The sequence below is a fragment of the Phascolarctos cinereus genome, unplaced genomic scaffold, assembly GCF_003287225.1.
Source record: "Phascolarctos cinereus isolate Bilbo 61053 unplaced genomic scaffold, phaCin_HiC Scaffold_4;HRSCAF=312, whole genome shotgun sequence".
Classification (NCBI taxonomy): Eukaryota; Metazoa; Chordata; class Mammalia; order Diprotodontia; family Phascolarctidae; genus Phascolarctos; species Phascolarctos cinereus.
This window is the reverse complement of record NW_027555847.1, coordinates 729,549,525-729,575,170: the sequence shown is the minus strand read 5'-3', so window position 1 is coordinate 729,575,170 and position 25,646 is coordinate 729,549,525. Positions and strand designations below refer to the sequence as shown.

The following is a 25,646-nucleotide window of genomic DNA, read 5'->3' as shown; positions in this document are numbered from 1 at the left end:
ACGGCCCCGGAGGTGGTGGTCCCAGGGCTGATGGTCCAAGAGGTGACAGTCCTGGAGGTGATAGTCCTGGAGGTGAGGGCTCCAGGGCTGATGGTCTAGGAGGTGATGACTCTGGAGATGACAGTCCCGGAGGTGATGGCCCCAGAGGTGACAGTCCTGGAGGTGATGGTCCCAGGGCTGATGGTCTAGGAGGTGATGATCCTGGAGGTGACAGTCCTGGGGGTGATGGTCCCAGGGCTGATGGTCTAGGAGGTGATGACCCTGGAAGTGACAGTCCTGGGGGATGGTCCCAGGGCTGATGGTCTAGGAGGTAATGGTTCTGGAGGTGACAGTCCTGGAGGTGATGGTCCAAGGCTGATGGTCTAGGAGGTGATGACCCTGGGGGATGGTCCAGGAGGTGATGGCCCCAGAGGTGACAGTCTTGGAGGTGATGGTCCCAGGGCTGATGGTCTAGGAGGTGATGACCCTGGAGGTGACAGTCCTGGAGGTGATGGTCCCAAGGCTGATGGTCTAGGAGGTGATGATCCTGGAGGTGACAGTCCTGGGGGTGATGGTCCCAGGGCTGATGGTCTAGGAGGTGATGGTCCTGGAGGTGACAGTCCTAGGGGTGATGGTCCCAGGGCTGATGGTCTAGGAGGTGATGACCCTGGAAGTGACAGTCCTGGGGGTGATGGTCCCAGGGCTGATGGTCTAGGAGGTAATGGTCCTGGAGGTGACAGTCCTGGAGGTGATGGTCCCAAGGCTGATGGTCTAGGAGGTGATGACCCTGGGGGATGGTCCAGGAGGTGATGGCCCCAGAGGTGACAGTCCTGGAGGTGATGGTCCCAGGGCTGATGGTCTAGGAGGTGACAGTCCCAGAGGTGACAGCCCTGGAGGTGATGGTCCCAAAGCTGATAGTCTAGGAGGTGATGACCCTGAGGGATGGTCCAGGAGGTGATGGCCCCCGAGGTGACAGTTCTAGAGGTAATGACCCTGGAGGTGACAGTCCTGGAGGTGATCGTCCCAGGGCTGATGGTCTAGGAGGTGACAGCCTTGGAAGGCTCTGGGATCAGATGGGGGGCTGGCAGTTTCTGGCAGGGTTTGGAGCTGGGCAGTGCCCAGGGGTGGTCTTGGGCAGTTCCCTCCCTGTTCCATCCTGGATCAGGTGACCCTAGGGCAAGGAAGAGGCAGGCTCAGGTGGGGGAGTGGAGGGCCGGGTGCCCTGAGTGCCAGGGGCAGATCCGGGGCAGCTGTCCACAGCTGGGGAGGTCTCAGCATGCTGGGGAGCTTGCCCTCAGGACCTGCCCCTGAGCTAGATTGGGGCTCCTCTCCCCCAGGACTGCCTTGCTCTGCCCTTTCCCAGGCCCAAGGTCTCTTCCTCAGCTTCTCAGAGAGTAGAAAGCAAACATGGGGGCGGTTGGATTTGGCCTTTTACAAACTCAGACTGTAGGGTGACCGCCCCCATTGCACAAACGAGGAAACCGAGGCGCAGCTCCTTGGAGCCGCCAGCCAGCCGAAGCCGAAGAGTCCACAGATCCTGAGGATAGACAAGACTTCGAAAGTACTCCGTCCACTGCCAGACTGTGCCTGGTCACCAACCCCCAGGCACTGCGGCCCCACTGAGCGTGTCCTGGGGGCAGCCCTGCCTAGCAGCACCCAGGGCTGCTGGCGCTGGCACCCTCCTGGCTCGCAGCTGAGCTCTCCTCCCTTCCTGTAAAGAGACAGGATAAAAGGACATTTACAGAAAGTAGCCTTGGCTTGTGCCTGCAGGTCCTGCTGGAGCCTGGGGGAGATGTCGTGGTTTGTTCCTTCTTTCATTCCTTTGATCATTCATTCATTCATTTGTTCATTCATTCCTCATTTGTTCATTCATTCATTCATTTGATCATTCATTCACTGCTAGGTCTCAGGCTAGGCTCACAAAGATAAACCAAAACAAGGCCTTGGGGAGAGGAAGCTGAAGCCCCTGCAAAGGGCATGTACTTAATTTCCCTTGATTTTGGCAAAGCCCTCGCTAAAGCTGAAGGCTGTCCATCGGGGTTCAAACGGGTTGTGAGGGGCTGGACACGACAGCCAGCTCTCCAGGGCCCACATCAGCTTGGCCAGAGGTCTCCAGCAGAGGGCCCCCGCGTGCCAAGCTCCGCAGGGTGCAGATGGCCCAGAGACAACCCCTGGCGACAGCATCAGCAGCCAGACATATCTGGGCAGCCTGAAGAAACAGCCTAAAACGCAGGAGGGCCAATGGAAAGGTTCTCCCTGAGCTCCCAGAACCAGCTTCACTAGGATGAGATGAAGGTTTCCAGAAAAGATCTGGGGGTCTTAGTAGACTATCAGCTCAGGCTCAGGAGTGTGATGTGGCCATCGCATGAGGCAGAGGCCACAGCCTACGAGGGCCCTCTGGTGAAGGAATGAGCTGCCCCGGCCCGGGGGAGGAGGGCTCCCCCAGCCCCGCATGGCCACCAGCCAATGTGACAGGCATAATCGTGACCAGCTGGGGCCCATGGCACAGATGAGCAAACTGAGGCAGGTGGTGGGGAAGGGGCTTGGCACGTACTGATGCTGATGGAGGCCCCAGTTCCGATCTGGGCATGCCAGCTGCCCTTCTTCTCCAGTTCTTGTAACATGGACTGCTCAAAGGCCAGGGCGGCAACCCGGGTGAAAAAGGCCTTCACGTTCTCCCCTGTGGGAGGACAGGCGGCGGTGACCGGCTGAGAGAGCCATGATGCTGGGCAGCAGCCTACTGAATTCACCCTCCCCACCAGCACCGACCAGGCCAGGAGACAAAAGGAAACCCAGGGCCTGAGAGTGAGCTCTGGGCACAGGCCCACCCTCCCTCTCCTCCTACTGGGTGGGACGGATAGATGGGGAAACTGAGGTGCCAAGGGGCCAGTGACTCATCTCCAAGACCACACAGGCTGTGAGTGGCAGGGCTAAGATTTGAACCCAGACTCTGTGACTGAAGAAGTCAGTTTTTGCAAGGTTGGGCCCAGCAACCCCCACCCCATCTCCCTGCAGCACTCCCCTCCCTCCTCCCATCTCCCCCCAACACCCCCTCCCTCTTCCTGTCTCCCCCCCAGCACCCCCCACCCCATCTCCCCGCAGCACCCCCTCCCTCTTCCTGTCTCCCCTCCAGCACCCCCCCACCCCATCTCCCCACAGCACCCCCTCACCCCGTTTCCCCCCAGCACCCCCTCCCTCCTCCCGTCTCCCCCCAGCATCCCCTCCCTCTTCCTGTCTCCCCTCCAGCACCCCCCACCCCATAGCACCCCCTCACCCCGTTTCCCCACAGCACCCCCTGCCTCATACTCAAACTCACCTGTTTTGGCCGAAACTGACCAGTACTCGGCCTGCATCTCGTTGGCCAGATGGACAGCGTCCATCTCTGTCTGTTCACAGGCAGGCCCTGACTGGGGGAGAGAGCAGATGGGTGCAGGCCATAAGCCACAAATGGTCAGCCCTGGCAGAGGTGGGGAAGTACAAGAGACTGTGCACCTCCCCCTCCACGTCAGGCAAGGGGAGATGTCGGGGGGAAGGCTGTCCAGCTTAGGAATGTGGGAGGGGTACCCTTATGGCTGCTGGAAAGGCCCAGGGTGCGTGCTCGGCCCAGCCGTGGGGCCGTGTAGGGGAAGGAAACGGGGAGGCTGGGGGGAACACCCGCAGGATGCCAAGGGAGCCTGTGAGCTAGGACCGATGCCTTCGGGAGAGGCCAGAGAGACCCCCAGGTAAAGGGAGGCTGCCCAGGGAGGTTGCACAGACAGCAGAAGAGGCAGCGGGGTCCCGACTCCCTCCGAGGGCCTGAGGGAGTAGCCAGGCTGGAGAAAGAAGGCGCCCCAAGGCAGGCTGGGAGACAGGGCCTCAGCTAGGGGGGATGGGCACAGGTGGGGAGCGCTCCCTGGCCCAGCCTGCACCTGCGGGCAGTCGAGATCTTGCCCCCAACCCCCAGCTGGCCACCAGGAAGCCCCCCTTGGACCCTTCTCCTCCTGCTCCATGAGACCTGGGGCAGAGGACCTGGGTTTGAATCTCAGCTCAGTACTGGTATGAGCCCAGGCAAGCCCCTCCCTCTCTGGGCCTCAGTCTTCCTCTATAAAATCTGGGGGATGGGTGAGATGAGGTCCATCAAGCTCTAGCTGGGGATCTGGCTCTGCCTCCTGGCTTCTAGCCTCCAGGCTCGGCTCCAATCCAGGTTCCCCTCAACACTGAGGCTTCTCCTCTGAGACACCTCCCCCTCCTCGGTCTCTGGCTCCCGTCCCCCCCCCCCACCTCCCCCTGGCATGGTGCCCGGCACAGTGTTGGGAGGCTGGTGGCCCATCCTTCGCCTCAGGGCCTCCTCCTGTCCACAGCCTAAGGCTGGCAATGGCCCCAAGACCTGGGAAGCCCCATCGGCCCCTGCCTCCGAGGAGCCAAGCAGCTTTGGGATCCCAAGCCCTGGGAGGCTTCCAGGCTGCTGGGCCATGAAGGAGGAGGCCCAGAGCCTCCGCCCCCAGCGGCGGGCTCCCAGGGAAGCCCCATCAGAAGCTACTGACCGTGTGACCTTGGGCGAGCCTCCCCCCACGCTGCAAAGCTGGAGCTCACTCCCTGCTGCCCCGCTGGACCTGCCTGCCCGGGCCCTAGACACCGTGCCCAACCTGTGCAGCCCTTCTCTCCTAGGCCTCGAGCCTGAGCTGCCCCTCCCCCACCCCGGCTCTGGGTGCCGCCCCGGTGCATCCACTCACCAGCAAATCCTTCTTTGTCCCAACCAGAAAGACAAAGCTGGAGCCAGGCTCGTTCTCCCTCTGAGCCTCCGCCAGCCACTGTCTGGGGCATGAAAAACAGGGGCAAACTGAGCTGGGGAGGGGGACAGGGGGAAGGGGGAGGGAGGGGAAGGGGCAGAGAGAGGGAGGGAGGGAAGAGCCTGGGAGTACCAATCACACCCCCTCCTCAGGGCCAAGAGATCAGGCAGTGAGAAGCAGGAAGGTCAGGATGGACCCCACTGGTGGCAAGCACAACCCTTTGGCTGAGACCCAAGCCTGCAGCGGCCACAGTCCTCACCACAGTCGGGGCCCGGGGGGCAGGGGGGGGGCAGGCACGCTGGCCAATGGCCGTCTGTGGGGTCGTCACCTCCAGGAGACCGTGAAGGCCACGTTGGAGACGGGGCGATACTGGACGTCTGACAAGGTGTGAGGGACCTCCAGCCCCTTCCTGCATGGGCCAGTCACACATGCCTGGGACAGTCACTGGGTGGTCAGGTGGGCACAGGCCGGGACTCTGGCAGGAGACCCCACGCCAGGGCTGAGCCCCAAATGGCAGAGACACCTCAAGGAATCTGGACACTCACCTGGTGTGGCCAAGCGTCTGGATATCCGCTAAGTCAAACGCAGTGATTATAACTGCCCGGACACAAGAAAGGGGGGGGTTAGAGACGTCCCAGAGGCACGGAGGGAGGGTTGAGGGCACCCGACCCACCTAGGCAGAGGGCAGAGCCAAGGCCCAGGCCAGTGGGAGTCTGCAGCCCTGGCCAGCTCTGCCCCTGCACCACCTACCTCCAAGCTGTCTCTGGAATGCCTCCTCCAGGCAGAAGGCCTGTCCACCCCAGACCCACAGGTGCTGCTCAGGCCCTCTGCAGCCTTGCTGGGCCCAGGGAGAAGCTGTTCTCAGGGGCAGGACCATAAAAGTGCCAGGACCTGACCCCTGAGGGACGCTCCCCCAACCCCTGAGGGGAGAGGGGAGGGCAGGGGGAGTGCTCACCCTGGGCGCCCCTGTAGTAAGCTGACGCGATGCACTTGAACTTTTCCTGTCCAGCTGTGTCCCAGCTGTAGGGGGAAAAGAAGAAAGCGCATTTAGGGTTAGACCAGGGGCCAGCCTGGTGCTGGGAGGGGGGAGGAAAGGAGCTGACAGCCCCCCCACCCCCGGCTCCTTAACAGCTGTGGCTGAGCCCTCAGCCCATACCCTCAGAAAGGTCAGCCCAAAGCCCAGCCACATGCTGGTGACCTAGCCTGTGGGTGCCAGAAGGGACCTCGACCCACTCCCTCATTTTAGAGAGGGTCACAAGAGTACCTGTCCAGGCAGAGGCTCCTAAGGCGGGCTGCCCGCCACCCAGCCCACTGCTCCAGGACCGGGCCCTTCTCCAGGCAGCCGCCTCATGCCTTCCCCACCAGGTCCTGACTCCTGAGCCCTTGAGGGCAGGGTCTCCCACACCTCCCCACTTCTCAGAGATACTGTGATCAGATGTCACCACTTCACGTGCTTTCTTCTGGCCAGTGGTGAGCCAAGATGGTCAGTGTGGTCTGAGGACAGGGCCTTTGGCTGCCCCCCAGGGCCAAGCTCACACTTCCTGGCCTCAGTCAGAGGGCAGCAGGTGGAAAAGCCAGGCCCAGAGGGAGGGAGGGAGGCATGGAGACCACGGGTCTAGGGCAGGAGGAGGGAAGAGGCCCAGGCCCACTCACATCTGGAGGCTGTAGGGGATGCCGGCAATCTGGAACCTCTCGATTTCAAAATCAACACCAATAGTGGCCTTGTAGTCCCGATCGAAAGCGTCTTTACAGAACCTAGGAAGGAAATGGGGCTGCTTGTAAACCCAGGCAGGAGTCTCCACCCTCATCCCCCTGGGCACTGCCTGCCTAGCCTCGTGCCAACCGTGGGCAGGGGGATGGAGGTGGGCACACCAGCCCTGCCACCCCCACCAGGCCTGGTTACTTCTCTCCCCACTTGCTGCCTCCCCCGGCTCCTGGGGCCAGGGCAGGTCCCTTCTCCCCAGGATGGCCCTTCAGACATTTCCTACCATGGCCCCAAGACCACACATGCCCGGTTTGTCCCCCCAGGCCTGTCTTATATTCAAGTGTCCTCCTCCGGACACTGTCCTGGCACAGGACGCCAAGGAGGTGGCGTGCGTCCCTTCCGTGCCTCACTTAATGGAGCCTGAGAGCCTGTGGGACTGTCTTAGCTGCCACATCCCACTATTGACTTATATTGAGTTTGAGGGCCACTCAGCCCCCCAGATCTTTTTCAGAAAGACGGCAGTCTGACCACACCTTCCCTATCTGGTCCTTGTGAAGTTGGCTGATTGGCCTGGAAGGCCACAAGTAAATGGCAGGAGGGCAAGGGGTGGAGGACACCGGTCAGCCCAACTGGTCAGCCGTAAAGGTCAGGATGATGAAGTGAGCCAGGGTGGGGACCAAGAAAAAAGGCTAAGGAGGAAGAGGCAGAATCCTAAGCGGGCCCAGGTGAGGACGATGATGAGAGCAAATGGAAGACCAGCCCTGTTCCAAGCCATCTGAGAGGGGCTCCAAAGGATAGGGAGGAGGAAGGAGGCAAGAGCCTGCACCCAGGCCCCAAGGGGCAGATGAACGGGAGCCAGCGTGCGAATGTGACCCCCAGAGGGCACCGAGAAAGTTACAGAGTCAAAGATTTAGTGACCTGTGGGGGTCAGCCTAGAGAGGGCAAGACCCTTGCCCAAGGTCACACAGCACGGACCACAGAGCATCTGGGTGGAGACGCCTCTCCACGGACCTAAAGGCAGCACCACGGGCACGGGGCGGCAGCCCCTCCACTGATAGGTGTCCGCCAGGACAGAGTACCTGTTGATGAGGCTGGTTTTCCCCACGTAGAGATCTCCAAGGACGACCACCTTAGACACCTTCAGCCTGGGAGGGACACAGTAAGGTCAGAGCATCACTGAGGGGCTGGGGGAGGGGAGGGTAGATATCCGTGTTCATCATTCATCCTCCACCCAGAAGCCCCCAGCCAACACAGGGGCAGGACAAAACTGCCTGGCATCAAGCCCTCGCCCACCAACATCTGCCTGGGCAAAGGCTTAGCAGGAGGCCCAGGCCCAAGCCTACAGCTGCTGAAGACACAGCCATAAACACGGCAGCCCCACCTCAAGGGGAGCCTGACTACACACAGAAGTGCGCCCCCCCCACACACAGACGGGTATTTACCAAGCACCTACTGTGTGCCTGGGGCGATGACAAGACAAGCTCCCCCACCCCCCAGGAGCTCAATTTAACGCGGGAAATGATGAACAGAGGGAAGGCCCTGGGGAGGCTTCCTGGAGGAGGGGGGATTGCAGCTGGGGCTTACAGGAAGCTAAGGCGGTCAGTGGTGGGATCTATCCAGAACGCCGAAGGAGAGCCCCAGGGCAGAGGATGTGCTGGGGAGTCAGGGTGTGACAAGCAAGGGAGGAGAGGCCAGGAGGGCTCCGAATGCCAAACTGAGTATCTGGCGTTTGCTCCTGAGGGGATCAGGGACCACAGGAGGTCATGGAGAGGGGAGGCTGGGCATGGCCGGGGCCAGACCCAGGCTCTGGGATTTCTGAGAGCCAAGATGGTGCAGTAAGCAGGAGATCGCTGTCCCTCTCCCATTCTCATCCCCAAACACCCTCAAAACAGTGCCCCAGAACAGACTGTGGAACAGCAGAGCCGGCAGAAAGGCAGGGTGGAGCAGACTTTTGGTCCAGGAGACTTAAGAGAATCGGCAAATGAGGTCCATCTTGCTTGGGTAAAAGGGGGCGCAGCCCAGGACAGCAAGCATCCCAGCAAGCCCGTGGCAGCCTCTACCTCGGCAAACCGGCAGGAAGTCCTGAGCCCCAGAGCCACGGAGCAGGCAAACGCCAACACCAGGACATCCCCACATGTCCTAGCCCAGCCAGGGGAACCGGCAGACTCCAGCTCGGAGAACCATCACGTGAGCTGGTGTAGACCCAGGCGGGCTGGTGTCCTCCAATGGCCGGACCTCCCCACGCTTCAGTGCAGCCCTGGTGGGCAGGTGTCCTCCAACTGCCGGACCTCCCCACGCTTCAGTGTGGCCCTGGCGGGCAGGTATCCTCCAATGGCCGGACCTCCCCACGCTTCAGTTGGCCCTGGCGGGCAGGCAGGCATCCTGCAGCAGCCGGACCTCCTCATGCTTTGATGTAGCCCAGGGAAACACAAAAAAAATGCCACCTGGCCTCAGCACACGCCAGACACCACCACTAGGACCCCAGCTCAGCACCAAGTAAGCCACCAGACCCCTAGAGCCTCCAGCGGCTGGCACCTGAGGCCCCAGCACACAAAGCCAGTGAGAAGGCCCTGGCCCCCAGCACAAGAAGCTTGGCCCAGTGCCCCTGTGCTATAGCAGGAGAGCTCAGCTTCAAAAGCCAAGAAATAGGAAAACACCATGAGCAAGAAGCAGAAAAGAACACTGACCATAGAGAGCTTCTGTGGTGACAGGGAAGATCAAAACACCAGCTCAGAAGAGGACAACACTGTCAATATACCTACATCTGAAACCTCAATGAACTGGTGCCAAGCCCAAAAAGCCTTCTTGGAAGAAGCTCAAGAAGGATTCAAAACTCAAATAAGAGAAGTAGAAGAAAAACTGGGAAAGGAAATGTGAGGTATGCAAGAGAGAGTCAATAGCTTGGAAAAAGAAGGACAAAAATTAACTGAAGAAAACAAGTCCTTAAAAAGTAGAACTGGCCAAATGGGAAAGGAGGTATGAAAGCTAACTGAAAAAAATAATTCCTGAAAAATTAGAACTGGGCAAATGGAAGCTAATGACTCTATGAGACATCAAGAAATAGTCAAACAAAATCAAAAGAAGAAAAAAAAAAGGAAATGTAAAATACTTCATTGGAAAAACAACTGAAGGGGCAGGTAGGTGGTGCAGTGGATAGAGCACTGGCCCTGAAATCAGGAAGACCTGAGTTCAAATCAGGCCTCAGACCAAACACTTGACACTTACTAGCTGTGTGACCCTGGGCAAGTCACTTAACCCCATTTGCCTAAAGGAAAAAAAAAAAGCTAATTGAAAAACAACTGACCTGGAAAACAGATGCAGGAGAGATAATTTATGAATTACTGGCTTACCTGAAAGCCACAATCAAAAAAAGAGCATGGACAGCATGTTTCAAGAAATTATCAATGAAAACTGCCCTGAGGTCCTAGAACAGAGGGTAAAATAGTCACTGAAAGAATCCACTGATCACCTCATGAAAGAGACTCCAAAATAAAAACCCCAAGGAATACTGTTATCAGGTCAAGGAGAAAATACTGCAAGCAGCGAGAAAGAAACAATTTAAATATCATGGAACCACAGTCAGGATTACGTAGGACCTTGCAGCTTCTACATGAAAGGATCAGAGGGCCTGGAATACGATATTGCAGAAGGCAAAGGAGCTTGGATTACAACCAAGGATCAACTACCCAGTGAAACTGAGCATAATCTTGAAGGGGAAAAGATGGAAAGTCAGTGAAATAGGGAACTTTCAAACTTTCCTGATGAAAAGACCAGAGCTGAACAGAAAATTCAGTCTTCAAATACAAGGCTCAAGAGAAGCATAAAAAAGTAAACAGGAATGGAAAAAAACAAATGTTCTTCAACAAGGTTAAACTGTTTAGATCCCTACACGGGAAGATGATACCTATAACTCTTGAGAACTGTGTCTTTATTGTGGTGTTTAGAAGGGATATAGACAGAGAAAGGGTGGGGCAATAACCTGAATTTGATGTGATGATAAAAATAATTAAGGGGTGAAAAAAAAAGGATTGTACTGGGAGAAGAGGACAGAAGGAGGCAAAATGGTGTAAATTCCATCACACAAAGAGGCACAATGACCTATTATAGTAAAGGGGAAGAAGGGAGGAGGCGAGCACTGTTTGAACCTTAGTCTCATCAGATTTGGCTCAAAGAGGGAATAACATACACACCCACCTGGGTATAGAAATCAATCTTACTCTGTAGGGAAGTAGTAGGGGAAAGGGTTAGGATTATGGGCTGACAGAAGGGAGGGCAGACTGAGGGAGGCCATGGTCAGAAGCAAAACACTGGTGAGGATGGATAGGGTGAAAGAAGAAAGAAAAGTATAAATAGGGGAAAATAAGACGGAGGGAAATGCACAGTTAGTAATCATAACTGAATGTGAATGGAATGAACTCTCCCATAAAATGCAAGCAGATAACAGAGTGGATTAAAAATAAAATCCTACCATATGTTTTTTACAAGAAGCAGAGGGATACACACAGAGTAAAGGCAAAAGGCTGGAGCAGAATATATTGTGCTAAAGCGTAAAAACAAAAGCAGGGGTAGGAAGATCATTCTGGAATTTGAGAGGAGGATGGACTGGAGGGGGAGGGACTGAGGCAGGCAGACCCTCCCCCCAGCAGCTATTGCCATAGTACAGATGTAAGGAGATGAAAGGCTGCACCAGGGTGGAGGCAGGGTCAGAGGAGAGGAGGGGGCATATTCAAGAGATGCTGCAGAGGTGAAATGGACAGGCCCTGGCACCTATTTGGAAATGGGGAAGGGGAAAGAGAGAATGAAGAGCCCAGGAGGATGGGGGAGCCCTGGACACTGATGGTGAAGGTGAGAGGGTGAAGGGCTTGGGGGAGGGATGAGCTCCATTTTAGACATGTTGAGTTTAAGATGCTGACTGGACATTCAGTTCAAAATGTCTGAAAGACAGCTGGAGATGCAAGAGTGGAGGTTGGTAGAGAATTTGGGGCAGGACAGAGAGATCTGAGAATCACCAACATAGAGATGGTCATTCAATCCATGGGAGCTGATGAGGTCACCCAGTGAAGAGGGAGAAGAGGATCTCAGAACAGAGCCCTGAGGGACACCCGTGCTCAGAGGGTGTGATCTGGAGGACAGAGAAGACAGAGGAGTGGTGAGAGGGGGGAGGAGAACAAGGAGAGAGTGGGGAAGAGGGAGGGGGGGAGAGAGAGAGAGAGGAAGGGGAGGGAGAGAAGGGGGAAGGAGGGAGAGACAGAGAAGTCGGAGGGAGAGAGAGAAGAGGAAGAGGAGAGGTGGGAAGGGGAGAGAGAGAAGTGGGAGGGAGAGAGGGAGAGGGAGCGAGAAAGGTACGGGGGGGCCCTGAAAACCTGGAGAGAGGAGAGTGTCTAGGAGTAGTGACCAACAGTGTCCAAGGCTGCAGAGAGGCCGAGGGGAATAAGGACAAGGAAAAGGCCATTGGACTGGGCCTCTAAGTGGCGGTTTTGGGGAAGACGGGTATGGTGCCCGACTGGATGGGGTAAAGAAGAGAGGGGAGGCACCGCCAGTGGGCCACCTTCCTGGGCCGGGCAGCCATGAGGCTGACAGCCTGGGGGGACCAGGGCCGGGTTTCTGGGGTGCTCTTCCCTCCCCTGCCCCCACCAATGCAGCTGCAGATGACACAAGGTGCCTGTGAGGCTGAGGTTGGGCCTCCAGGCTCTGGCTGCCTCTGCAGTTTGGGTTCCTCTGCCCAGGCACAGGTGACCAGACAGTGACCCTGAGAGCTGGTCCCAGGCCTAGCATGGATCTCCATTCCAGGGGTGCTGACTCCCCAGGGGCAGGAGCTTTCTGAAGCAGCCTCTCCCTTCTCAGAGGCCGAGCTGGACCCCGAGCTGCTGCTCCCACGTCCATGTCCCGGACTCCTGGAAGTCTCAGACATAGAAGCCACAGGTTACAGGCTGTGCTTTTCTGAGTGAAAGTGCACAGAGAAGTCCTTATTCAAGGAGGTCTTTGGAGGCAGCGGGTGAGGCTGACCCTGAGTTCAAATCCAGCCTTGGACACTTGGGACCTGTGTGATTCTGGGCAAGTTACTTGGCCTCTATCTGCCTCAGTCTTCTCAGCTGTAAAATGGGGATCACAGTAACAGCTGCCTCCCAGGGTTGTCAGAAGGATCAGATGAGATAGGCCAGGGGCAGCGCACAGGAGGCACTATCTGTGCTTTCTGCTCCCCTGCCCTGCCGGCTCCTCCTCAGGCAGAGCCGAGGAGGGAGAACTGGGCTCCCCCAGGCAGAGGAACCCTGAGAGGTGAGACCTTGGGACGGGAAGGCCAGAGCCTGTACGTGGCACCTAGCTTCCCTGGATGGGCTCATGGCCTGCAGCCTGATGGACGCCATCCTCTGGTCTGGAAAAGCTGGCCAGTGAGACTGCTGACCTAGACCAGGGGGGGACAGGAGAGGAGCCCCTGGCCTCAAGAACAGCAAACATCCAGACACAGAAAAAAGGAACAGGACTGTGTGGCCAGAAGCCCGGCTCACAGTGTGGCCCGAGGCCCGAAAGCCAGGGAGCCCTGGTCAGTGTGGCCAGAGGCCCAGAAGCCAGGGAGCCTTGGTCAGTGTGGCCAGAGGCCCAGAAGCCAGGGAACCTTGGTCAGTGTGGCCAGAGGCCCAGAAGCCAGGGAGCCCTGGTCAGTGTGGCCCGAGGGCTGAAGGCCAGGGAGCCCTGGTCAGTATGGCCAGAGGCCCAGAGGCCAGGGAGCCTTGGTCAGTGTGGCCAGAGGCCCAGAGGCCAGGGAGCCTTGGTCAGTGTGGCCAGAGGCCCAGAGGCCAGGGAGCCCTGGTCAGTGTGGCCCGAGGGCTGAAGGCCAGGGAGCCCTGGTCAGTATGGCCAGAGGCCCAGAGGCCAGGGAGCCTTGGTCAGTGTGGCCAGAGGCCCAGAGGCCAGGGAGCCTTGGTCAGTGTGGCCAGAGGCCCAGAGGCCAGGGAGCCTTGGTCAGTGTGGCCAGAGGCCCAGAGGCCAGGGAGCCTTGGTCAGTGTGACCAGAGGCTGGGGAGTCCAAGGGCATAAGTAGAGGACATGCTGTTACAGGAAGTTAGACGTTGTTCCCTGCAGCCCCAAAGCAGGCTCTTCTGGCCTTTTCTGCCAGAGGAAGGAAGGCAGTAGGCACAATTTATCTGGGCTTTCTTGTGGAAGATGAGAGGGACACAGCATAAACAGCCCCCTAGCCACGTGGAACTGGGGTGCATCAAACAGCTGAAACCCAAGAATGATCATTAATGGCTCAATACCAACGTGGCAGAAAGTCTCCAGTGGGGGGCCGCAGGGATCTGTGCTTGGATAAAGGCACGGCTGCCATGCTTGGCAGATCTGCAGATGATACAAATCAGGAGAGCAACAAACCGAGCAACAGTCTGGAATCTTGGCAGGTGAGAACTCGGGGCCAAATCCAAGAAGACGAAATTTAAGAGGGAGAAATGCAGAAACCAAGCCCCCAGCCACAAGCTGGCGGAGGCCTGGGAGAGGGTGGTCAGACCAAGCAAGGCTCGGGAGCCAAGCCAACCTTGGGCTGCCTTCAGCAAGGCACAGACAACCTGGAGAGAAGCCCAGGGTCCAGCACTTAACGCTTAATAAATACTCACTCCTCCACTCAGCCTCCAGGCTGGCCTAACACTTACCTGGCAGAGTCCACTCACCTGCCCTGCTGTCACCCAAGGCCCTAAAATCTGCTGTTGCTCCCCCGCCTTGAGGCCAAAGCGGCCTCTCTGCAGCCTGGTCTTTTGGGCTTCCCTTCCAGGCTGCCCCCCTCCTCCAAGGCTTGGCTCAGGGGCCATCACTCCCATCCCCCTGAGGCCCCCGACTGGCTCTCCATCCTGCCTCAGATCACCACAGATCACCATGAGTCACCTGTCTCCACGCTGAATCTCCCAGGAGAACGCAGGCTGCAGGCCAGCAGACGTTTTACAACCTAGCACGATGCAGGGCACACAACAGGTGCCTAATTCATGCTGGTTAAGTTGACCTGAGCTGCCTCAGCAGGGTGGGTGTCACCAGACACCCTGCTTGCTGCTGACCTTGGTGCTGACGCCCTACCTAGGGACACAGGGCACGGCAGGTGACGTTTCCGGCCCTTCCTGCTCAGGATCCTGCTCCCTGGCCTGATCAGTCTCAGGGGCACTGCTGAGGTCCGTCAGCCTTCCCTCCTCCAATCTGCTGAGAGAGGCCAGGCCTCCTCTGCCTCCACATCTGCTCTGACACCCACCCTCCTCCCACCGGGCCAGGCATTGGGTTGTCCCTGTCAAAGGCCAAGGCTGAATCGCTGCTTTGGGGACGACTTTCCCCTCTGTCCCTGAGGCCAAGCACCCCCCCCCCCGGCCTCTGAAGATGAGCCCAGGGGCCCACAGCACCGACATTTTGTGGTACTGGCCTCTGGTGTTCTGACCTCAGCTGGGCCCTCACTGCTATTTGGCGACCACTCCACACCACCCTTATCAACTCACTCCCCACTGGCTCCCGCAAACCTCCTCAGCCCTCCTCAAACCTTCCATGGCTCCCCCTCTCCCCATCATCTCAGCTGGGACCCTGCCCCTGTTTTACAGAAAATATGGAGGCCATTCGCCTGAGCTCCCCCCCTCCCCATCTCCCATCACTCAGGTGTCAGCATCTCCTCACTCCCCACCAAGGCGACCCCTCCTCCTGCTCAGCTGATCTCCTTCCATCCCATCTCCACTGCTGGGTGTCCAGAGCCCTTCATTACAGGCCCCACCCTCCTTACGCTGACCAAGCGAGCCTGGCCTCCGGGCTGCTGTCCACCTCCAGATTTCCTCCTTCCTTCCCTCCCTCTCCTCCCACCCATCCTATTCCCCATTACTGGGCTTCTGGCTGGGATCAGCTTTCAGGGCCCCTACCTATAGCTCAGCTGTCCAGTTACTGGCACATCTATCATCTCCCCAATTCAAGCACAAGCTCCCTGAGGGCAGGGACTGTGCCTCTGCCTTGCTTTGTATCCTCAGGGCTCAGCACAGGGCCTGGCACGCAGAAGCCTTCTTCAATGCTTGATGACTGAAGACTGACCTCCCAGGATGCATGGAATGTTGGCCTCACCCTCCCAAGATTGAAAGGTCCACCCCTTCACTTTACAGATGGGGAAACTGAGGCCCAGAGAGGTAACCACAAAACATGCCAGTGTCTGGCAGTCTCCCTTCCAGGCTGGATGTTCTCACCCAGGCTGGTTCTGGAGGAGGGGGGGGGCCTACCTGTCCCCTTCTCCCCTGTGCCCAGGGCGAGGCAGGGGTAGTGGTCTCCATCACTGACCCCACTGTGCCCAGCCTCCATCACTCACCCCACTGTGCCCGGCCTCCATCACTCACCCCCTGTGCCTGGCCTCCATCACTCACCCCACTGTGCCTGGCCTCCATCACTCACCCCACTGTGCCCGTCCTCCGTTCCTGGCATGCAGCTTGCACCTGCCCATGGAAGTGGTCCTTGAGTTGAAGGCAGGCCTCAGGCGTGTACCACTGCAAAGGCACAGAGATGCGGGTCTCTGAGCGGCATAGGAAGGTGGGCAGGTAGGCAGCTGGCACCTGGGAGGATGGCAGGCCAAGGCCCATCCTGATTGTGCCCACAGTGGGCACCCTGGTCAGCAATCTCTGGTCCCTGCTGGGAGCCCTCCCCCCAGAGTTAACCTCCAGGGTCCCCCAAGGCCCCAAGGGCTAAGACAGGGGCAGGGAAGCCCCTCCCCTGGAGGCCTGGGCCTTCTTCCTAAGGCTCACAGATTGGCATCACTCCCTCCAGCTCCAAGAGGAAATGACGAAGCCCAGAGAAATCCTTTCTAAAGCTTGGGAATTCAGGGCCTTTTGGAGTCCGGATGACAGCACACAGGGCTGATCCCGTAACAAAGTGCTGACCTATGACATCAGCCCTGTGGGGCAGTTCCAGTGTGGGACTGCCCCACATCCATGCACAGACATGAAGAGACTCTTTGCTCTGGGTTTCCCTGGGCCCAGGCCCTCCCCAGTCACTCGCGGCTTGGTTGTCCCCTGGGCCTTCTGGCAGCCCTCGTCCCAGATGCCTCCTTCCATGACTGGGCCTCCCCAGACCACATTCGCCTGTGCCGCTGGGCCAGGAGGAAGAGGAGGTACTGCCCAGGCCTCGCACCGGGCTGCTGGCTCTCAGGCCCCCTCTCCCCCATACCCAGGCCCTTCCATCATCCCCATTCTCCCTGGTCCCTTCCCTGCTGCCCACAAACGCCCCTTCACTGGACCTTCTCTCTCTCTCACTCCCTCCAGCTAGTCCCTGCTGGACAGCTCCCCAGTACGGGGTCTGGGACAGGTCCAGAGCAGGCTTCCTCACCTTCCCTGCCCTGGGGGGACAGCACATATGCCCCTCCCAGTCAGTACAAAATACCGACTCTGAGTGTGGGGGTCCAGGGAGGCTATGACCTCAAAGAAATGAGGCGGGCCAAGAAGTGGGGATAAGGGAGAAGAGCATGCCTGGCCCAGAGGCCAATGACCTCCGCAGGAGACAGACTAAGACTGGAGGCCAGTGGGGACCAGACCCAGGCTGCCCAGGGCTGTCAGGCAGGCCCTGGAGGACACAGGGAGCATGGGAGTTTACGGAGCAGGGGATGACATGCTCAGATCCGTGCTGTAGGAAGATCACTTTGGTGGCTGCAGTGGGGACAGGCAGACCACCAGCAGCACCTGGTGCAACACTCTGGGCATGAGGCGATGAGGGTGGGGTCAGAGGAGAAAGGAATTTCCCGTATTTGAGAGAGGAGATGGAAGGGGAGGAAGCATGAGGGCCCTCAACGGTTCGAGGAGACGGTGGCACGCGGGGCTTTCGGGGGACAGATGAGGAGCCCTGCTGCAGCACGCTGAGTGTGAGATGACGGGTCAGGCAGTCAGAGGGGTCTTGGGGCCTGGTCTGCCTGGAGCCCAGAGGGCAGGGAAGGGAGAAGGGAAGTGGGGAGAATGAGGCAGGCTCCACGCAGGGCCCTAACAGGGGCCGTACCTTGGGAAAGTCAGAGATGACTCGGTCCCGGCTGACAGGCGGCCCCAGGAGCATCAGGTGGGATTCCATCCTTGCCAAGTCCCTGTGAGACACAAAACAGAGAGTGGAAGAAGCCAGAGGCACAGGGGGCCGGAACCCCACAGATGCCCAGGGGCACAAACGCACTGATCCTCCCTGTCACATGCCTCCCATCCTTGCCGGAAACCTCGGGAAGAGGTCACAGGGAGAGAGGCAGATCCGGCCGACAAGCCAGCCAGCCCCACACCTGCCTGTCAGCCCAGGTAGCAGGGCATCCCTCAACCCAGAACGGTCGTGGAAGGTCTGGACCCAGAACAGAGCCAGCCCACGGAGCACTACTGGCACACAGAAAGGTCAGGAAACGGAAGCTGGCCTGCAAGCACGGAGGATGTCGGGGCTTCTTCCAGCCGCTGGCCTGCGCCCCTCCTCAGAGCTGCAGGCCCAAGATGACCCAGCCAAAAGGGCCCCCTCCACCTCGGTGGGGGCCCCGTCCTCTCCCCACCGGCCCGTCTCCCAGGCACCAGCTGCCCACAGCCCTCAGGCATCCCTCCCTTTCCCCCCTTCAGTCTCTCTCTGTTCACAGGCCTCAGCCCCTCCTGGCCTCCCATTTCCAGGCTCGAAGCTTCCTTCCACTGGGTCTGTTGGGGATTTAAGGTAAGACTTGGAAAAGACTAGAGATGGGGGAAGGAACAAGGATTTAGAAAGCGCCTACTGTGTGCCAGGACCTGTGTGTGCTGACTGCTTGTTCCAACAGGATCTCCTTGGATCCTCACGACCACCCTATTATGAGTCCCATTTTACAGATGAGGAAACTGAGGTAGGCAGGGGTTAAGTGACTTGCCCAGGGTCACACAGCTTTATTAGCTGTGTTTGAGACCACATTTGAACTCGGGTCTTGCTGACTCCAGGCCCAGAGCTCGGTGCACTGGACCAAGTGAACCATAATTTGTCAGGAAAAATCCTACACGATCTGGGTGGGTTTTTTGGTTGGGTTTTGGTTTGGTCTGGTTTTTTTGGTGAGGCAATCAGGGTTAAGTGACTTGCCCAGAGTCACACAGCTAGTGAATGTCAAGTGTCTGAGGCTGGATTTGAACTCAGGTCCTCCTGACTCCAGGGCCGGCGCCCTATCCACTGCACCTGCCCCTGGGTGGTTTTTAAAAGGAAGAAATTAAAAGAGGAAATTGAGGTCGAAAGGTACAGAAGTGAATAAGGAAAAGCCTGACCCATCGTCAGGGAGAACTTTGGGTCCAGAGGGCACAGAGGAAGACAGCTTGGAGGAGGTGCCAAGGCCTCAGGGAAGCAGGCACAGTGCCACGGGCATCGCTGAGACTAAAGGCTGCCAGCCCCTCTTCCTGAGGAGTCACGTTCAATTGGTGGCCAACTCACAATGAGCACAGACAGCCCCCTGCCCTAATAATCAAAGAAAAGCCCACTGAGATAGCCCCACGCTTCCCTCCCCGTGTGCCCTGCACAGGGGCAAAGGGCCAATGGTCAGGGTAGGCTGGAAAATGGGAAGGAGAATCCAGTGCAGGTCACCAAGTCCAAATGGTAACTTTGGAGTGAGGCTTTTGCCAATGGGAGACTCAAAAATCCATCCCCTCCCCCACCCCCACCCTGTGCTAGGCCCAGAGCCTAGAACGAGGCCCCTGGAAGCCCGACCGTACAGAGACGCCTTCTGTGGTAGTGACAGCTGGGCACCCAGGGATGCCTGGACGGGGCGGTGGACACACAGAAAACAGGGGCACCCCAGGGCCGCGGAGGGGTGTGGTCGGCAGAGCCAGGAGATCAAGACCCAGAGGCCAGGCGAAGGGCCTTCTGCCCCCTCTTCACTGCAGAGGCCAGTGTGACTTTAGAGGGCCCATGGGAAGCATGCTCCACCCTGGGTAGAGGCAGTGGCCCACGGGTGCAGAGTCTCAGAAGCACTGAATCTGAGGCATCTCATCGAACCCAGGCCCCAGAGGAATCCCACTGGAAAGCATGCAGCAATGGCCTGCAGCCTCCGCTATGAGAGCACACAGCTCCTTGACAGGCAGCCTTGATGGCCCCTGTCCCCCTGCTCCTGATGCCACCTCCCCAGGAGAACTGCCCTGCTCTGACTCCTCTCCTTGCCAGGCCAGTCCAGCTGGGATCTCACGGCTCTGGATGCCCTCTGGTAGATCAGCATCCTCCTTCAGAGGTGCCCAGAACCAGACAGGACACGGAAAGGAGATCAGACAAGGGCATGGGAGAAGGGACCGCCTCCTCCTGGAAGCCTTCCCTTCTCAGGACCTCCAAGGTCTCCTCAGCTGTTCTGGCTGCAACATCCCCCCGCTGACACCACAGACAACTCAAAGCGCCAACATTTTTCAAAACCTGCTGCCTAGCCGAGCCTCCACTATCTCAAGTGTGCAGCACTCAGTTCTTGTTTGTTTGTTTTTCGCTTTCTGGTGAGGCAATTGGGGTTAAGTGACTTGCCCAGGGTCACACAGCTAGTTAAGTGTCAAGTGTCTGAGGCTACATTTGAACTCAGGTTGTCCTGACTCGAAGGCCGGAGCTTAATCCCCTGCACTACCTAGCTGTCCCTTAACATTGAGTTTTTGTACCCAAGGGCGAGACTTTACATTGACACCCGCTGAATCTGACCTCATGGGAGTCAGCCCAATGCTCCAGCCTGTCCACCAGATCCTTTCCACCTCAGCCCTGTCCTTCAAGGCCTTAGCTACACCTCCCAGTTCGCTTCCTGCAGATCCCAGGGGCCTCCACTGGGGACTTCCAGCCACAGAGAAACTGTGGCTCCTCTTCAGTCTGGCCACGTCCCCGTCCTGAATCCCCAGAACCACACGCCTTCCAGCGCACTCCTCCACCTGAACCGTCTGAGACACTTTATCGACGGCTGCTAAAGTCCAGAGCACTCCACTCACTGCTGAGTTTAGCAGTTCAGTCCACAACGGAAGGGGGGTTAGTCCAGTGTGACTACCCTGTCCTCGACAAAGCCAGCCTGGCTCCCAAGAATCACACTTCCCTTTGTACACGGCTGCCACTCATCTTTTCAGGAATGTTCCCAGGAACCAAAGTCAAGCATGTGGCCTATGCTTGGCGGGCTCTCTCCTCTTCCTTTTTTTATTTTTATGTTTTGTTTTGGCTAGGCAATGGGGTTGAATGACTTGTCCAGGGTCACACTCTCTTCCTTTTTTTTTGAAAAACAAGATGGCCACACACGTAGACTCTGGGGGTCCTTGTCTAAGCTTTCGCTCTAATTGACAAGTCAGGCCCCTAGTGTTCTATGCTTAGCCTGAGGAGCTGATGAGGGGGAAGAATGTCCTTCTCATGCTATACCTCAAGAGCCTCCACCAGTGTGCTTCCATACCAGGATTATCAGTTCATAGAAGTTAGCCAACTGCCAGCCAAACTCAACTTCGAGAAAAAGTAATTTTACTGTGGTAACAACAGTAGCTACAAGCATTCCCCACCCCCCCCAAGCTCACAAAGTCCCTGCACCCAAGGCGAGCGAGCCCTCCTCCCCACCCCATGTTTCCATCCCACCGAGTTCTCTTGCCTCTCCACACCCAGATGCTCAAGTCCCAATTCTGGCTGGCTCCAGACAGGCCTTCCCAACTGAACACCAGGATTGTACCAAGTCCCCAACCAATCCTAGCAGTCTTCCCGGGCAATGTCACACCAGCTGATCAAAGTCTTTTCAGACTGAAGGAGTCAATATTCTTGGCACTGACTTGAAATGGGACAGGGCCAATATCTGGGCTCCTCCTTTGTTTTCTATGGTCTTTCAAATCTCCCAGACAGAATCCCACAATCCCACCCGGCACTTCTGTCAGAGCCCAAGGACAGACAGAGTTCACCTGGGCTCTCCCTACTCATTTGGGGTATTAACTCCCTGTCACACGGGTCATTTTTGTTGTGCCACACCCAGGACATAGGTCCAAACAATCGTTGGGCAGCTCCGCCCTCTCTCTGCTGTCAGTGGTCCCTGTCCCATTCACTGCAGCGAAGGTCCTAGTCCTTCTCTGAAGTTCCCTCGGCCACCAAGGGGGCTCCTTGCCGTGCCCCTTGCGTTTCAGCTCATTCTGAGCTCTAGTGCTCCTGGGCCTGGAATCGAGAAGACCTGAGTTCAAATCCAGCCTGACACTTGGTAGCTGTGTGACCCTAGGGAAGTCACTTAACTTCCACCTGAGTTTCCTCACCTGCAATACGGGGATAAGAACAGCTAATAATTGTAAAGCACTTAGTAAAGTGCGGGGCACACAGGCACCATATAAACTATTATGTATGATTACAGGACCAGGCCCTGCTCCTACATCTGTCTTCTCTTCCCTGCCTCATGGGTATCTTACATTCTTTTTAACATCTTGGTTGGCACGTTCACTGCACAGCCACATCAGTCTCTTCAAACAAATCTCATTTTTCCTCATTGGAATTATTTCTCTGAGTCTTTGGCATTTCACTCCATCCCTCCCGGGCTGACCTTCCCTGAAGCAATGCCCGGCCTGAGACCCCATCTGTCTTTTCTTTAGAGGCAGCCAGGTAGGTGGCACAGTGGCCAGGGTACTGGACCTGGAGTCAGGAAAACCCGAGTGTCTGGCCTCTGACGCCTCCTAGCTGTGTGACCCTGGCCAGGTCACTTTACATCTGCTGCCTCAGTTTTCTCAACTGTAAAATTACAATAGCACCTCTTCCCCAGGGTCCTCGTGAGGAACAACTGAGATATTTGTAAAGTGTTTGGCACTGGGCCTGGCACAGAGCAGACAGTGACCACATACCTATTTTCTTCTTTACTTCATTTGAACTCACTGAAATCTGCTTTCCCCAACCCTAGGGTGCACGTCAGACTTTGCCTAGCACCCTTCTTTTTCACCACAAACTCCAGAAGCTGTTCTCAAAGCACAGCTCGAATCTGGCCTCAAACGCTTCCTTAGCTAGGCCAGTCTCATCCTTGCTCCCCGCCTCAGTTTCCCCAAAGCTGGCACGCTCAGGGCACGTCAGTAAACCTAGAATTGCGCTGCGCAGGCTGGGGGAGGGGGGAGAAAGACCTCGTTCTGTGTGAGCATGCCCAGTGGAGGGATGGAAGGAGCCCCGCCCCCACGAGTCTGGATAACTGAAGTCCCATCCCCCATCGGCAGAACCGAGGTCCCCAGCACCCATCGCCCTCTCCCCTACTTCCCCGGGTATCTACCCCGTCCTTTCAACAAGAAGGTAGGCCCAGCCTGCAATCAGCCAGCCAGGATCGGAGCTGCAAGCCAGGTGCCAGGGGAGCGGTCCCCGCCTCCACTCCACCCTGTCCCCACTCCACCCTGTCCCCCTCCACCCGGACCCCAGCCCAGGGCAGGAGGGTGGGGCCACTTACCCCGGCTGCCCCGTCCAGCCGGCCGAGGGCTGCCCGAGGGACTCTTGGCGTCACCATAGCAACTGGAGGACAAGCTCAGGGTGTGCCTGCTAAGCGCAGGGTGGGGGGGGGAGAGCCCGCACCTGCGCACTTGGAACGGAAGGGGAGGGGCACCTTGTGTGCTTGTAACCGACGCGAAGTGCTGCTGTGCTGTGGAGCCCTGGGGGGCGGGGTCCTGGGGCACCGGCCACGTGATCGGGGAGCCTTGAAACCGTGGCGGACCGCGAAAGAGTCCAGTCTTTGAGCGGGCGGGGCCACCCTGGCATTTCTGTTCTCTGGGCGTCTCCCCCGCCCTCCCCATCCCTCACCACAGACCCCTCCCCCCCCCCCGGCCCAAATCTGTTCTCTGGGCACCTCCACCACACACTCCTGTCCCTCACCATAGACCCCCCCAAATCTGTTCTCTGGACCCACCCCGCAGACACTATGCCTGCTCCACAGACCCTCCACCCCCATTCCTGTTCTCTGAGTACCTCTCCCACACACCCCCATCCTTTTGCCACAGACTCCCCCGCCCAAATCTGTTCTCTGGCCTCTCCTGCAGACACCATACCTCTCTGGGCCAGAAGAGCCTGACCAAGGGGAGCGGGGCCCAGCAGGCGGCCAGGAAGGGGCCCGCCCGTGCTAGGCCAGGCAGGAAGCAGGTGCCCTGGCTCCTTCTCTCTCTTTCCGGTTCACTGGCCCATGGCCAGGGAGAGAGGCTCTGGTGGGTGTTGGAGCCCTGCTGACGGGGTCTCCTGGATTCAGAACCCCCCAATCTGCTCCCGACCCAACCGGCAGACCCTCACCAGGTCCCTGGGCTTGGGTGAGCCATGGGATGGGCGCTGGTGGGCCCCTGAGCTCTTCTCAGCCTCAGTCTGGAGGGGGGAGGCCCAGAACGCCCTGAGGTGTGGCACGTGGGCCCCTCTTTTCAGAGGAGACACAAGCTCAACAGTGGATAGGACCCCCCCAGAGTCCCAGACCCCATCAATGGTGAGGGCATCCCAGGATTCCCTGGAGTGGGCTTTTATTCAGGGACAGCTGGGCAGGAGGCAGGAGAGGCAGATGTTGGGCGTGTGGGGCTTTCTCAGGGTTTGGTGCTGGGAGTTGGCTCTGGGCACAGGCCAGGGCTGGAAGGGTCTGAGGGCAGCCTGTGCCCTCGGAGCTCCCTGCTGAGGAAGAGAGCAGGGGCCCACAGAGACCTTGGAGAGGGCAGGAGAAACAGGGGGCTTCATCCAGTGGTGGGACCTTAAAGAGGAGGAGGGGCTGAGGGGGGCTGAGGGATTCTTGTTGCCCAGGGGCCATGCTGGAGGGGACAAGGGAGAGAGGAAGCCCGTGACAGCAGAGGGGAGGGTTTTCACAGGAAATGAGGCAAGAAAGAGACTGCATCCCCACTGTGGAGGGTTTCAGGGCAATAGGGAACTGTGGAAGTTTCTGGAGCTGGGCAACAATAAGGTCAGACCAGAGCTGGAGGAGGGTGATTTGGGCCAGCCAGGGGTGGGCCAGGGAAGTCATTGCAACAGTCCAGCTAAAAGCCCTGGAGGAGCTGGCTAGGAGAGAAGGGGGTGGTTCTGAGGAATGCTGAAGAGGTGAACTCAGCAGGCCATGGCACCACATTGGATCTGGGGATGAGAGAGTCCAGGACAAGTCTGAGATAGGGAACCTGAAGGCCTGGACAGGGTAAGAGTCTGGCGGGAAGCCCAAGGGCCTGAGGGGTGCTCCAGTGCCTATGGGGGGAGCCCAAGGGCCTGGGGGAGGTCCAGACATCAGAAGGAAGGTAGGATATGAATTCTGCAGGCCTTGGCACCACATTGGATCTGGGGCTGAGAGAGTCCAGGACAAGTCTGAGATAGGGAGTCTTCAGGTGGAGGTGTTCCAGGGCTAGGGTGGGTGAAGGGCTGGGGAGGGAGCCTGAGGGCCTGGGGGGACAGCCCAAGGGCCTGGGGGGTGTACCAGGGTCTGGGGGGTGTTCCAGGGCCTGGGGGAGGCCCAGACATCAGAAGGAAGGTAGGAGGTGAATTCTGTAGGCCTTGGCACCACATTGGATCTGGGGGCTGAGAGACAGTGAGGAGTCCAGGATGAGCCCTAGGCTGGGAGCCTGAGGGCCTGGGGGCTGGGTGCCCTCGACAGTGACAGGGGAGTGGGGAGGTAGAGTTGGGGGGAAAGATGATGAGCTCAGTTTTGGAAACGGGTATAAGACATCCACCGGACATCCAGTTGGAAATGTCTGAAAGTCAGCTAGAGATGTGAGATGGCCGTCAGCAGAGAGGTCAGGGCAGGAGAGGCAGATTTGAAAGTTAGTGCAGAGAAGGTCATTCAATTCATGGGGGCTGATGAGATCACCCAGAGCAGAGGACAGAGGGCCCAGGACCAAGCCCTGGGGGATGCCCATGGTAAGAGGGCCTGGTCTGGAGGAGAATGGAGACAGAGAAGGAGGGTCCAGAGAGGGAGGAGGAGAACCAGGAGAGGTGGAGTGGAGGGTTGTGGTCCTGAAGACCCAGAGAGAGGAGAGTGTCCAGGAGGAGGGAGTGGTCACCAGTGTCCAAGGCTGCAGAGGCCAAGGAGTCTGAGGGTGGAAATGAGGCTGTTGGGTTTGGCAGCTAAGAGCTCATCAGTCACTTTGGAGAGGGCAGCTTGAGCAGCCGGAGGTCAGAAGCTGGATGGTTGGGCTTCAGGAGAGAGCAGGAGGAGGAGGAGGGGCAAACAGCTATGGCAGACGACTTTTTGAAGAGATGGTTACAGGGTTACACAGCTAGTGTGGGTTGAACTCAGCGAGGTGGGTCTTCCTGACTTCAATCCACAACACCAATCCAGTGGATTATTACCGCGCTGTAAGAAATGA

At 58.1% G+C, this 25,646-nt stretch overlaps 1 protein-coding gene across 7 annotated transcripts; it reads right to left on the bottom strand.

The window, feature by feature from the left end:
- Positions 1-1,326: 1,326 nt before the first annotated feature.
- RAB36 (RAB36, member RAS oncogene family) lies at positions 1,327-25,555 on the bottom strand. 7 transcript variants are annotated; one of them, XM_078151905.1, is made up of 12 exons: positions 23,379-25,555; positions 17,431-17,512; positions 15,844-16,001; positions 7,533-7,598; positions 6,402-6,503; positions 5,704-5,768; positions 5,294-5,345; positions 4,692-4,773; positions 3,296-3,386; positions 2,534-2,659; positions 1,963-2,201; positions 1,327-1,690 (listed from the first exon to the last, which is right to left on the bottom strand). In XM_078151905.1, exons 2-11 carry the CDS (start codon positions 17,497-17,499, stop codon positions 1,963-1,965), a joined length of 1,050 nt encoding a protein of 349 aa, XP_078008031.1. In that variant the 5' UTR covers positions 17,500-17,512; positions 23,379-25,555; the 3' UTR covers positions 1,327-1,690. The 7 variants fall into 7 exon arrangements, with proteins under 7 accessions (XP_078008031.1, XP_078008030.1, XP_078008032.1 ...); XM_078151904.1 differs by lacking the exon at positions 23,379-25,555 and adding an exon at positions 22,787-23,150; XM_078151906.1 differs by lacking the exon at positions 23,379-25,555 and adding an exon at positions 22,787-23,147 and having other exon boundaries at positions 15,844-15,935.
- Between the last annotated feature and the right edge of the window lie 91 nt (positions 25,556-25,646).

Bases quoted from the DNA above. Each gene is read 5' to 3' on its own strand.
- RAB36 (XM_078151903.1), bottom strand. From the start codon at position 8,324: ATGAGAATGGGAGAGGGACAGCGATCTCCTGCTTACTGCACCATCTTG. The intron at 7,599-8,037 runs GTAAGCCCCAGC...TGTCCCTCCCAG, and splicing joins ACTGACCGCCTTAGCTTCCT to GCTGAAGGTGTCTAAGGTGG. The intron at 2,202-2,533 runs GTACGTGCCAAG...CCTGCGTTTTAG, and splicing joins TGGGGCCTCCATCAGCATCA to GCTGTTTCTTCAGGCTGCCC.